The 12930-nt window shown below is 52.5% G+C and overlaps 1 protein-coding gene across 2 annotated transcripts in view; it reads left to right on the forward strand.

Annotated features, from left to right (window-relative positions):
- Positions 1 to 3682: 3682 nt before the first annotated feature.
- The window catches only part of DMAP1 (DNA methyltransferase 1 associated protein 1), a 44527-nt gene continuing 35279 nt past the window's right edge, over positions 3683 to 12930 (forward strand). For both annotated transcript variants that reach the window (XM_075935802.1, XM_075935803.1), the window contains exons 1-3: positions 3683 to 3806; positions 8151 to 8260; positions 12283 to 12374. In XM_075935802.1, the coding sequence (XP_075791917.1) occupies positions 8159 to 8260; positions 12283 to 12374 (194 nt within the window). In that variant the 5' untranslated portion in view covers positions 3683 to 3806; positions 8151 to 8158. The remainder of the gene's footprint in view (positions 3807 to 8150; positions 8261 to 12282; positions 12375 to 12930) is intronic.

Here is a 12930-nt window from a genome sequence, read left to right on the forward strand (position 1 = left end):
GTGCTCTAGAAAGATGGAATTGGTGGAAGAGGGCTGCAAAGCTGGTCAAAAGGCCACATTCAAAGAGTACTGAGCACAGGTTCGCTGTCTCACTGGGGTGAGGTGGATTTTCCTAGGCAGCCCGTGGCAGGGTTAATCTGGGGTCCAGCACTTTTCCACATTTTCCATCAGTTACTTGGAGAGCATGCTTGCCACATCTGCGGATGACACCACACTAGAGTGGGGTGCAAGCACTTTTGGGGGACAGGATTAAAATTCGGAATGACCTTGACAAATTGGAGAATTGGAAATTAACAAAATGAAATTCAATACAGACAAGCACTATACATAGGAAGAAAAAATAAAATGTGCAATGACAAAATGGGGAGTAACTGGCTAAGTAGTAGAGCTTTTCAGCTTGGAAAAGAGAAGATGAAGGGGGGATATGACAGAGGTCTATAAAATCATGTCGGGTGCGGAGAAAGTAAATAAGGAAGTGTTATTTACTCCTTTTCATAACGCAAGAAGTAGGTGTCACCAAATGAAATTAATAGGTAGCAGGTTTCAAACAAACAAAAGGAAGTATTTCTTCATACAATGTACAGTCAACCTGTGGAACTCCTTGCCAGAGGATGTTGCAAAGGCCAAGACTATAATAGGATTTAAATGAGAGCTAGATAAATTCATGGAGGTTGGGTCCATCAATGGCTGTTAACCAGGATGGGTAGGACTGGTGTCCCTAGCCTCTGTCTGTCAGAAGCTGGGAATGGGTAACAGGAGAGGGATCCCGGTTCTGTTCACTCCCTCTGGTGCACCTGGCATTGGCCACTGTGGGTAGACAGGACACTGGGCTAAATGGACCTTTGGTTAACAACACAGGGCCTGGTTAGCCTTGAGGAAGGAACACCTAAGTTCCTTCCAGTCCCAGCTAGCTGTGATTCGCTGTGGGTCTTCTTGGAGCCCTTTCCGATATATCAATACCCCACTTGAAATGTGGGCACCAGAACAGGCAAATTATTCCAGCTGTTGCCCCAGGGGTAAAATAACCACTCGCCTCCGGATGGATGTTCCTTTCCATGCATCCTGGCATAGCATTCGTTCTTCCAGCCACAGTAGCACGCTGGGAATTTATGGCCAGCTGATTTTCCACCATGGCCTCCACATCTTGGGCAGTGACCCTGCTCCCAGGAGAGATGCCCATCTCCTAAGCATGGCCTGCGTTTCGTGTTCCTAAGCAGTCACCGCGAGCTGGGTTAAGCGCACGTTCTTTCATTGCGCCCATTGACCACGCAAGCAGGATGGCTGTGAATCGTGACCTGTCCTCGTCGCAATCCCCCACTCCCCGTCGGTGAGGGGCATGTCAGCTTTTTGAGTGGAGATTTTATGTTTTCTGCCAGCTCACGGATAAAGCTGGCACATGGGGCAGGGCCGAGTGCTGCTCTCTGCAGGACACCCAGGGAAAGAGCGCTGGTGAGAGAAATTCCCTGATGAGACCTGCCAGCTGTCGATCCATATAATGTGTGTCCTGGCCATTTCACACCCTCCTTGCTTTGGAAGCACAACGTTGCGCAGTGTCAAGTCGAATGCCTTACAGCCGTTTAAGTTTATTGCATCACCACTATTGTTTCCAAAGTTTCAGTCACATCAAAAACACTACGTTAATTTGACAGGATCTGTTCTCCATAAACCCATGCTGACTGGCATTAAAATATTACTCTCCTTTAATTCTTTTTTAATCAAGGCCTGAATTCACTGCTCCATTAGCGTGCCAGGAATTTACGTCAAGCTGGCAGGCCTATAATTACCTGGCTCATCCTGTTTATCCTTTTAAAAAAATTGGCACAATACACACTGTCTTCCAGTCTTCTGGAACTTCCCCAGGGTGCCAAGACTTATTGACAATCAACATTAGCTCCTCAGCCAGCTCTTTTAAAACTCTGGGGTGTAAGTGATCGGGATCTACTTATTTAAAAAAATGCCTACCTTTAGTAGCTGCAGTGTAATACCCTCCCAAATTATGAGTAGAATGGAAAGCGTGTTAACATCACCATGGGCGTCATCTGTTTTCTGCCTAAATACAGAGCACTTCTGCTTTTTCTACATGATTATTGATAATTCTACCATTTCCACCTACTACTAGACCAATAACATTGACAGAATTCTTTGTGTTCCTATTGCATTTAAAAGCGCCTTCTGACCGTCCTTCGCTCGGCTGGCCATAGATTTCTCCCTATATCCCTTTGCTTTCCCTTGTCAGTTTTCTGCAGTTCTGTCTTCCTTTCCCCTGGAATTCCTCCCAGCTGTATCTGTCCCCATTAGAATTAAGAGTTTGGTTGTTCCCTTCACTACAAGCTTTTGCCTTCATAGCTATGTTGGTCAGGGGTGCGAAAGGTGTGATTTGTGACTAACAGACTTACACTGTTTCAGTGGACAAAGCTGCACTGGACCCAAACTGGACTGATACCAGTTCCCTAGATGAAATAAGCAAAACACACAAAAGGACTTTTTGCGGCAGTAGAACTGCATCTATACTTCCCAAAGGTTCAGAGGGGAAGCTGTGTTAGGCTGTAACTGGAAAACCTTAAAAAACAAGAAATACTCGTGCAGTCCCGTAGAGACTAACAAAACATGTAGATGGTATCATGAGCTTTCGTGGGCACAGCCCACTTCTTCCACTGGCCAGTGCCCACAGAAGCTCACGATGCCATCCACATGTTTTGTTAGTCTCTAGGGGTATGTCTACACTACAAAGTTAATTCTAACGAACGGATGTTAGTTCGAATTAACTTTCCTAGGCGCTACACTAGCGCTCCGCTACTTCGAACTTAATTCAAACTAGCGGAGCGCTTAGTTCGAACTAAATAAACCTCATTGTACGAGGACTAAGCCTAGTTCGAACTTACTAGTTCAAATTAAGGGCTGTGTAGCCCCCTTAATTCAAACTAGTGGGAGGCTAGCCCTCCCCAGCTTTCCCTGGTGGGACCAGCCTCTCCCCACCCTCTCAGCCCCCCCCCCCCCCGCTGGGACCAGCCTCTCCCCACCCTCTCAGCCGCCCCCCCCCCCCCGCTGGGACCAGCCTCTCCCCACCCTCTCAGCCCCACCCCCCGCTGGGACCAGCCTCTCCCCACCCTCTCAGCCCCCCCCCCCCCCGCTGGGACCAGCCTCTCCCCACCCTCTCAGCCCCACCCCCCGCTGGGACCAGCCTCTCCCCACCCTCTCAGCCCCCCCCCCGGGACCAGCCTCTCCCCACCCTCTCAGCCCCCCCCCCCCGGGACCAGCCTCTCCCCACCCTCTCAGCCCCCCCCCCCCCCGCTGGGACCAGCCTCTCCCCACCCTCTCAGCCCCACCCCCCGCTGGGACCAGCCTCTCCCCACCCTCTCAGCCCCCCCCCCTCCCGGGACCAGCCTCTCCCCACCCTCTCAGCCCCCCCCCCGCTGGGACCAGCCTCTCCCCACCCTCTCAGCCCCCCCCCCCCCGCTGGGACCAGCCTCTCCCCACCCTCTCAGCCCCCCCCCCCCCGGGACCAGCCCCTCCCCTCTGCCCCACGGCCGGGGGGGGGCAGGGCCGGGGGGTCCAGGGCAGGGCGAGGGCGCCCCTTGGCGGGGAGGGGCCGCGGGCCGGGTTCGGGCCCCTAGCGCGGGGGGCGGGGCTCCGGGGGACAGCAGGCCCCGCCCCCGCTCAGGCCCCTCCCCCGGCCCCTCCTCCCGGCCCCTCCGAGCTGCTCGCGGCCTCGACACTTCCGGTTCGGCGCGGCGGAGACCGGAAGTTGCCGCGGTCGGACCCGAATCGCTGTAACACCAGGCCTGGCGGGACCGGGACCGGCCCAGGTGGGAGCGCGGGGGGGGCTGCGTTGGGGAGGGTCCTGAGGGGGCCTGGGGGAGGGGCTGGGGGGGTACTGGGGGGTCCGAGGGAGGGGGCATTGGGGGGTCGGAGGCGGGGGAGGGTCCTGAAGGAGGGGGCACTCGGGGAGGGTCCTGAGGGGGAGGGGCTGGGGGAGGGGGTCCTGAAGGAGGGGGCACTGGGGGAGGGGTTGGGGGGAGGGGTTGGGGGGAGGGTCCTGAAGGGAGGGGCTGGGGGAGGGGGCACTGGGGGAGGGGCTGGGGGGAGGGTCCTGAAGGGAGGGGCTGGGCAGGTTGGGGGAGTTTGCCCCCTCTCAGTCGGTCCCCGGTGCAATCATAGGCCCTGGGGAATCTGCCTCTGGGTGGGGTGTCCTGAGGGGTTCACAGACGCCAGGCCAGAAAGCTCCGCTCATCCGGGCGGTTGCAGGCGAGTGACCCTGGCTCGGGACCAGGCGAAGTGGCTCAGTCTCTAGTACAGAACAGAACTGTCAGACTCAAGGACGAACGTCATTTGTTGGGGGAAGCGTCACCGTGGTTTCTGTAATGGGAAATCCTGCCTCCCCAGTCGGATGGAATGTGTGACGGGGTGCGCAGGGGGATCCAGCGAACTTAGATTTCCAGGAAGCCTTTCACCAGGTCCCTCAGCAAAGGCTCTTAAGCAAAGGAAGCTGTCATGGGATCGGGGGAAGAGCCTCTCATAGACTGATAACTGGTTAAGAGACTGGGAGCAAATGGGAGGAATAAATGGTCAGTTTTCAGAATGGAGAGAGGTAACTAGTGGTGTCCCCACTGGGACCAATATATTAATACATGATCTGAAAAAGCAGGTAAACAGCGAGGTGGCCAAGTCTGCAGAGGGTACAAAACTGCTCAAAATAGTTAAGTCCCAAGCAGATTGTGAAGAGCTTCAAAAGGGTCTCACAAACCTGAGCGACTTGGCAACAAAATAGCAGAAGAAATTCAGTGTTAATCAATGCACAATAATGCACGTTGAACATAATCCCAACTATCCATATACAATGCTGGGAGCTAAATTAGTTGTTACTGCTCAGAAAAAAGATTTTTAGAGTCGTTGTGGACAGTTCTCTGGAAACATTTGCTCAGTGTGCAGCGGCAGTCAAAAAAGCAAACAATGTTAGGAATCATTAAGAAAGGGATAGAGAATAAAACAATATCCTATTGCCTCTGCATAACTTCATGGTACCCTCACATCTTGAATACTGGGTGCAGACGTGGTTGCCCAATTTTCAAGCAGAAATTAGAAAATGTTCAGAAAAGAGCAACAAATTATTAGGAGTGTGAAATGGCTTCTGTGTGCAGAGCGATTCTTCAGACTAAGACTTTCAGCTTGGAAAAGTTGACTAAGGAGATATGATAATTCATGACTGGTGTAAAGAAAGTAAAGAAGTGCTATTGATTTCATAACACAAGAATTAGGGTCACCAACAGGACCATCCCTAGGAGGGTGCGGGGCCTGGAATAACACGCCCCCTCATCCAGTCCGGGCTCCACCCTCCCCCTGCTATGCCCTCCCTCTGCCCTTATTTTACCCCGTCCAGAGTGATGTGTCCTGGCAGTGGCAGCGGGGGGGGGGGGGGGGGGGGGAGGGGCGGGTTAAGCCTGCCCCTGCAGTGACTGGCAGGAAGTGGAGCGACCCAGCCTGCTCCGTGGCACTGGCTCCCAGCCACATTGCTACACTTACTGCCACTGGTGAGTGCCAGGGGCAGCTCCACCCCTTCCCAAGCAACAAGGCTGGGATCTGGGGAAGAGGAGCTGGCTGGGGCCAGGTCACTTCACTTACTGCTTCTGCAGGAGACTGTGGGGGCTGGCCCAAACCCTTCTGCCAGCATGAGGTCTGCTGCTAGCCCCAGGGACCACCCTGGGCCTTGCAGACCTCCCCCAAGCACAGGGCCCTGGGCTGTTGTTCCGGGCCGTCCGATGGGCTCTGATCACCAAATGAAATGAATAGGCAGGAGGTTTAAAATAAACTAAAGGAAGTTTTTCTTCACACAGCGCACAGCCAACCTGTGGAACTCCTCGCCAGAGGAGTGAAGACCAGGACTTTAACAGGGTTCAAAAAAGAACTAGATAAATACATGGAGGACAGGTCCATCAATGGCCATTAGCCAGGATGGCCAAGAATAGTGCCCCTAGCCTCTGTTAAAAGCTGGAAATGGGTGACGGGAGGGATCAGTGGCTGATTCCCTGTTCTGTTCACTCCCTCTGGCATTGGCCACTGTTGGCAGAGAGACACTGGGCTAGATGGACCTTTGGTCTGACCCAGTGGGACAGTTCTTATGGTCTTATTCTGATCATTTGGTCTGACCTGCTATGTAGCACAGGCCTGAGAGCTGCTCCCAAGAATTCCTAGAGCAGATCTGTTAGAAGAACATCCAGTCATGATTTGAAAATGCTTCCACCATGGTCACTGGGCCTCAGCCACCATCTCAGCACCCTATGGAAATCATAAGAATGGCCAGACGGGCTCAGACCAAAGGTCCATCCAGTCCAGTGTCTGTCTGCCGACCGTGGCCAGCGCCAGGTGCCCCAGAGGGAGGGAACATGACAGGGAATCCTCACGTGATCCCTCCCCTGTCACCCACCTCCAGACAAACAGAGGCCAGGGACACCATTACTACCCTTCCTGGCTAACAGCCATTGATGGACCCAACCTCCATGAATCTATCTAGCTCTCTCTTTTTTGAACCCTGTTAAAGTTCTAGCCTTCACCACATCCTCTGGCAAGGAGTTCCACAGGTTGACTGTGTGCTGAGTGAAGAAAAACTTATTTTAGTTTCTTTTAAACCAGCTGCCTGTTAATTTCATGTGGTGACCCCTAGTTCTTATATTGTGGGAATAAGTAAATACCTTTTCCTTATTCACTTTTCAACACCAGTCATGATTTTATAGACCTCTAGCATGTCCCCCCGTATTCTCCAGCGGGGGCTTTTGTACATTTCAAAGGAGGAATGTGGAAGTGCCTATGGACTAGTAGATGGAAATTCCATCGACTAGTTCAGTGGTTCTCACCGTGTGCCATATGGCTCCCCAGGGGGCCATGCCTTACTTCTAGGGGGCCACAGTAAATTTCTGAGGGGGCCACCCCAAACTTAACTGCCAGGCGTATGATGAATGAGGCTCAGAAGGGGGCCATGAGCAAAAAACGGTTGAGAAACACTGGACTAGTTGACTAGTCAGTAAACTGCATTTTAACCTCTTGCATCTGGCTGGGTATTGGTGTGGATGAGCCGCTGTCCATGGGCATCTTTTATACTCTTAGGAGATGAAGCTCTGGGAAGGGCCATTTAGCCCTCAAACGATCAGGTTTGCGGTGGCTCATGTCCCTGGAGTCACTTGTTCAAATCCCAACATCCCCAGAGCTACAATAAATCAGTAGAACTCTGGGCACTGTATTGCGTGTGGTGCTTTGGGTAAGATCTTAACAACGCTGGTCTTCTGTGCTCTGTGTGGTTACTAGAGATCCAGAGGGGTACCTGTCTGGAGAGTGGGGGACCATTTGGCTGGCAGTGTCCCTTTCTTCAGCTCTTGTGCAGTACACTGGGGGCTAGGGATGTAAGCGACTAGTCGACTATCCGATGAGCATATGCTTAACGGGTAGTTGAGTAGTGACTTGACTAGTCGCTTCCCCCTCCCCTCCCGCCTCTGTCAGAGAGAGGCAGCAAGGGGAGGGAGCTTAAAAGCTGGTTCCCCCCAGCACCGTTTCTGTGGGGAGGCAGAGGCATAGCGAGGAAATGGCGCGTTTCGACTTATCGAAATTTAACATCCCTACTGGGTGACGGTGGGTGCCTCTCCGGAGGAGGCTGCATGTTCACTGGTGCAGTTGGTGTGAATTTGAAACTATTGGATGAACTGTGCACTATTTTACATTGGAAAAGGCATGTCTTCCCCTCGGCCTGCTGGTAGTTTTCAGCCTTGGCCTCTGTCTTGTCAAAATAACGTGGCTGTTTTTAAGATATCATCTGCATCATTTTGGGCTGGCCTTCTCCAGACAGGTTATTGGGCTAGAAATACGCAGCTGGGAGCCAGTATAGCAACTCCTTTGTTCTCTTCTGGGAACAGACACCCCACCCCGGTATCCCTCCTTTTCTATAGCTGAGCATCTGAATAACAGAGTTGCCCATTTTAGATTCCAGAAGAGTTTCTGCTGAATGAGGAGGCATGTGCTAGTCTGTGGGGAGGAGGGGTAAGGGCTGTTGGAGACTGGAGGGAGTTGAGCAGAGGGGTTAATTTCACAGAGAACAAGCTGCACGTCGGCCCTGTGGCTGCCTGTTCTTAGGCCTCTTCTTCTAACCGCTGTGTTTCTGTCTCCAGAGAGCAAGATGGCGACGGGCGCAGACGTGCGGGATATTCTGGAGCTTGGGGGTGTGGAGTCGGAGAACACGGGAACCATCAATAAGAAGGACATCATCAATTCTGATAAGGTACCGGGGTGATGGGCCAATCTCGTTGGCCTACGCACCAACTTGAAAACCACACTGGGGTCTGGAAACGTTTCACCTGCTGTTCTCACAAGTATCCTCTCACATGACAAGAATGAGGAAAACAAACGTCTCGCTATTCTAGTAATTCACTTTGGGCAGTGCCTGGCATCTTACGCGTACCTTCATCTTCTGGGTTCCCTGCGTTTCCAGTTACCCGTCGCCTTGTGTTCGCAGAACCCTGATGTATTGTCAGAATTCTGAACGGTCACATGCCACACGTCTGGCAGACTCAAGAAGAATGGCTTTGGGGTTAAGGCACCGAATTCACACCGTGCCTCCGTTGCCCACCTGTTAAATGGGTCTAATACTTTCCCATGCTTCACAGGGGTATTGTGAAGTTAAATGCGTTCGTGATGCTCAGACACAATGGGAGTGGGGCACTCTAGACAGAGAAAAGGACGGGAACCCACATCCCAAAGGACCAAGGGTGTAGTGTAGGTCCCAGACTGTCCAATGTGCGCTGAAGCTAGATAATAATAAAATGCCACTGCAATAAAATGCCACTGCAATCAGCCACTGTGCCCTCTCCACCGAAACGTTCGGCTCCGCAAAGACTAATGTACTGAACTCTGATGGGAGCGTGTGTGTGGCTGCAATGTTCACATCCCTAGCTATGGGCTGTCTAGGAAGGCTAGGAGGAGTAAAAGACTTGTGGGCTGTGTGGCGTAGTGGGGGGCTGTCTGCTCTGTAACCCGGGGTCCCCCTGCGCTGTGATGGGAGATTCTCACTGACTCTGTGATGTAGCGTTGGTACCTTGCTGGTTGCTATGCTGGGCGGTGGGCTGTGGGTGACACCTACTGGTGGCTGTGTGTGACACAGCCCAGCAGGATAGCCTGTGAGTCACATAGGCAAAGGTTCCTGAACCTGTCTGACCTGTTGAGGCAGGCAGGGAAACAATAGGAGAGGGGTGGAGACGGACTGGGGGAGGTGTGTATGGGGGGTGGGGGGGGGCAGGAGCCGGGAGCGGGAGTTAGTGGCTGTCTGGGAAGCATGGAGAGGGGAGACTAAGCTGGGGCTTAGGGGCGATGGACCCCTAACCCTAGGGCTGAGGCATGCTGGCCCTGGCCCCTATAGCCACACCACATCTGTGCTGTGCAGTATCCTGACGGAACAATAAACCCCCCTCTATTCTACGACTGGTGGACCCTGTTCTTGCTGCTACAGGGGTGCAGGACCGGGGGAACCCCGACTACATCGTCACAGGCTGGCATTCTGCCTTCATAGAATCATAGAATAATAGGACTGGAAGGGACCTCGAGAGGTCATCGAGTCCAGCCCCCCGCCCTCAAGGCAGGATCAAGCTCAAGACGCCCTTGCTTGTTTTAAAGTTAGTGGGAACTCAGAACCAGAGGATCTTGAATGCATATGGATCAAAAGTGCTAACTGACAAAGCCAGGGACTAAGGATGTGAACAGGTAGCTGTTGCATCTTACTGGGTGATGCTTACCAGGTACTGGGTAACCAGGTACAGGAGCAGTCCTGTGCAGCAGTTTGAAACTGGCCATGGCAGCCCCTGCGCAGCTGAGGGGAAGATGGGAAGGGCTGGCAGCAGCAGCCCCCATGCAGCTGGAAGGGCTGGGTTGGAACAGTCCCCCACTAGGATTTCACACTTAATTAGTGAATCATTTAAACCTAGTGTTTATCGGTTAACTGATTAACCAGGATTTTACATCCCTACCAGGGATGGGGTATTGGTACAGATCTGTTCTATGCCACCAAAGGAAACTAGAGACCAGGATGAGTTACTCCTTAAACTCCCATCTGTAATGTGAAGGGTAGGGGGCAAGCAATAGATAACAAATAGAGTAAAGGGTAAGTAGATAACAATCAGTATAAGTTAGGAAGCTTTGAAAAGTAGAAAATTGATAAGGGAAGCTAAAGTCATAAGGGAAAAAAATCTGCAGTTGGCAGAGCTAAGGAAAATAAGGAGTTTGAAAAGTATATTAGCAGCCAAAGAAATTCCAAGAATTGCATAGGCCCATTAGTGGGTGGAGATGTAAAACTGCTAATGATGCAGAAAAGGCAGAAGTGTCCATACATATTTCTATTCAATATTTTGGAAGATGCAGGGCAGTGAAGTAGTTTCCATGCGCTTGGGGTGTCTGCACAGCACAGTTATTTTGAAATAACCATGCAACTGTCCACACAACAATGCCGTGATTTCGAAATAATTTTGAAATAACAAGCGGCTTATTTTGAAATCTGTAAACCTCCTTCCTTGAGGAATAATATTTATTCCAAAATGCTCGTTTGGAATAGCAGTAGTGTGGACGCTTGACTGTTGCTGTCTCCCCAGGGCCGTTCCAAGTAATTACTCCCCAGTGCCTCCTGGGGCTCTAAGTCGAGGTAGGGCGTCCACATTAGGGAGCCTGCCTCGGACTCATTTTGAGGCTTCCCTGTAGTGAAGACGTGCTGTTTTGAAATACAGTAATTCCTCACTTAACATGCGCCTGCTTAACACGTTTTTGCGATAGCACGATTTTTTTTTAAGGGAACATTTTCAAACAACACGACCCCGTCCCTGCAATAACACGCTTTCCCCTAGGGCCGGCCGGTGGCCGGCAGCTGCACAAGGCTTCCCCTGCCTCCCTGCAAAGTGGCAGAGGTTTGCCGCTCGCAGCGCCGTTCCCCAGTGACCCCCTCTGGCTGGAAGCAAGGCATCTGGCCAGAGGGGGTCACCGGGTACTGCGCGCCGAGCGGCAAACCTCCGCCGCTTTGTAAGGAGGCAGGGGAAGCCCCGCGCAGCTGCCAGTGACCGGCCTGCTGGGGAAACCTAGCCGTCGGCTGCAAGCCCCCTCCCCTGTCCTTTCCTTCCCTTCTCCAGAGCCAAACACCTCCCCTCCCTGCTAAAACCCAGTCCCCTTTCTCCCCCAACCTTATGTCCCGGTCCCAGCTGCTAACAAGTGCAGGCTGGAGCTGCGAGTGCACGTGTGCTTGAAACGCAACCCCCACCTTTTCCATTATGTTCAATGGGAAAATTGACCCCGCATAACATATTTTCACTTAGCACGATCATTTTCTGAAACGTATCTACCGTGTTCAATGAGGAAGTACCGAACGCTATTTCAGAAAAAAAATTCCAAAATAAGTGTGCTGTGTAGTCATGCCCTGTGTCACTCAGGAGTATGTTAAACATTTCCTACAAATAAGAACTTGAAAATCAGCAGGCCTGGATAACTTGCACCCAAGAGTCCTCAAAGAGTTGTCTTGAGGTGCTCTCTGGCTCACTGCTGTTAGATTTTAAACATCTTGGAAGACTAGGATAATTCCAGAAGAATTGAATGTCCCCGTGTCCAAAAAGCACCCGCTAAAAGGAGCAGGACGGTGAATTTTATCTCTGTGTACAGCATTGGTGGGATCAGTCCCAGAATACCAGTCCAGGCCTCGTGTCCCCATGTGGGATTGGGCCTGCCTTGGGCAGGGGGCTGGACTGGATGACCCCTGAGGTCTCTTCTAGCCCTAGGATTCAATGATTCTAAAAAAGCTGTTGAAAAACTGAAGTCAGTGCAGGGAAGAGCCACAACAGGGATTTGGGGTTTATGGGAGCCTTGAAGAGCTCAGTCTGCTTCATTTCCGGGGGAAAAGACTGAGCGGTGACTTGAGTGGATAAATACCTTCACGGGGAGAAAATTCCTTATCTGGCAGGGACAGGCAGAGCACGGGGTAAATGGGGCTGGAAGCTGAAGCCGGGCAGAGTCAATGGGAAATGAGGCACATGGTCAACCAGCGAGGGGCATTAAGCCCTGGACCAAACTACCCCGGGAAGTGGTGGATTCTCCATCTCCTGGCGGTTTTGAATCAGACCGGATACATTTCTAGAAGCCAAACCCTAGTGATTGGGCTCCATCCAGGGAAGAGGGGGCGGCAGAGAATACCCGGTGGGCTATAAGAAGTCAGACTGGGTGATCTAATGGTCTCGTCTGCTGTAAACTCTAAGTCTGTCCCCCCATCTTCTGTTTCAGAAAAAGTCGAAGAAATCCTCGGAGACGCTGACGTTCAAGAGGCCGGAGGGGATGCACCGAGAGGTTTATGCACTTCTCTACTCCGATAAAAAGTAAGGGTGTCGGGGTAGTGCTCTGCAGGGTGTCACGGGAGAACTGGCCCCCCTTGGCTCCAGCCTGTCATTGCCCGGGCTGTCACACTCAGTCTGTGACACAACAGCCCCTAAAATGTAACTCCGGCAGTCTCGTCTCCTCCGGCCTGTCGTCATTTCTGTGGCTCTTGGTTTTCCTTCTCCTTCGGAAACGGGGAGGCCCTGCCCTGGGCAGGTGAGGAGGGAGGTGCAGTCACCTCGCAGCTGCCTCCCCTGAGAGAGCACGTGCACCCTTTGTGACTAACAGCCACTCTGCCAGATGCTGCAGGCCCCTAGACATTAAAGCCAGGAGGGACCATCATGGTCTAGTCTGACCTGCACGTAACCGCTGCCCCTAAGCTCCAGCAGAGTTAGCGATGGCCGCAGAGCGCGGCGTAAAGCTCTAAGTTATGGAGACTCTGCCTCTGTCACTGTTTCAGCCTGCGCCCTTTACGCCCGCTGGCTTCAGAGCCCGCCTGTGCTGAGCTTACGTTGGTTCAGGAGCCTGGGGAGGCGGCTGCCTTGGGGTGCCTCAAAG

Source organism: Pelodiscus sinensis, chromosome 9 (assembly GCF_049634645.1).
Source record: "Pelodiscus sinensis isolate JC-2024 chromosome 9, ASM4963464v1, whole genome shotgun sequence".
NCBI lineage: Eukaryota > Metazoa > Chordata > Testudines > Trionychidae > Pelodiscus > Pelodiscus sinensis.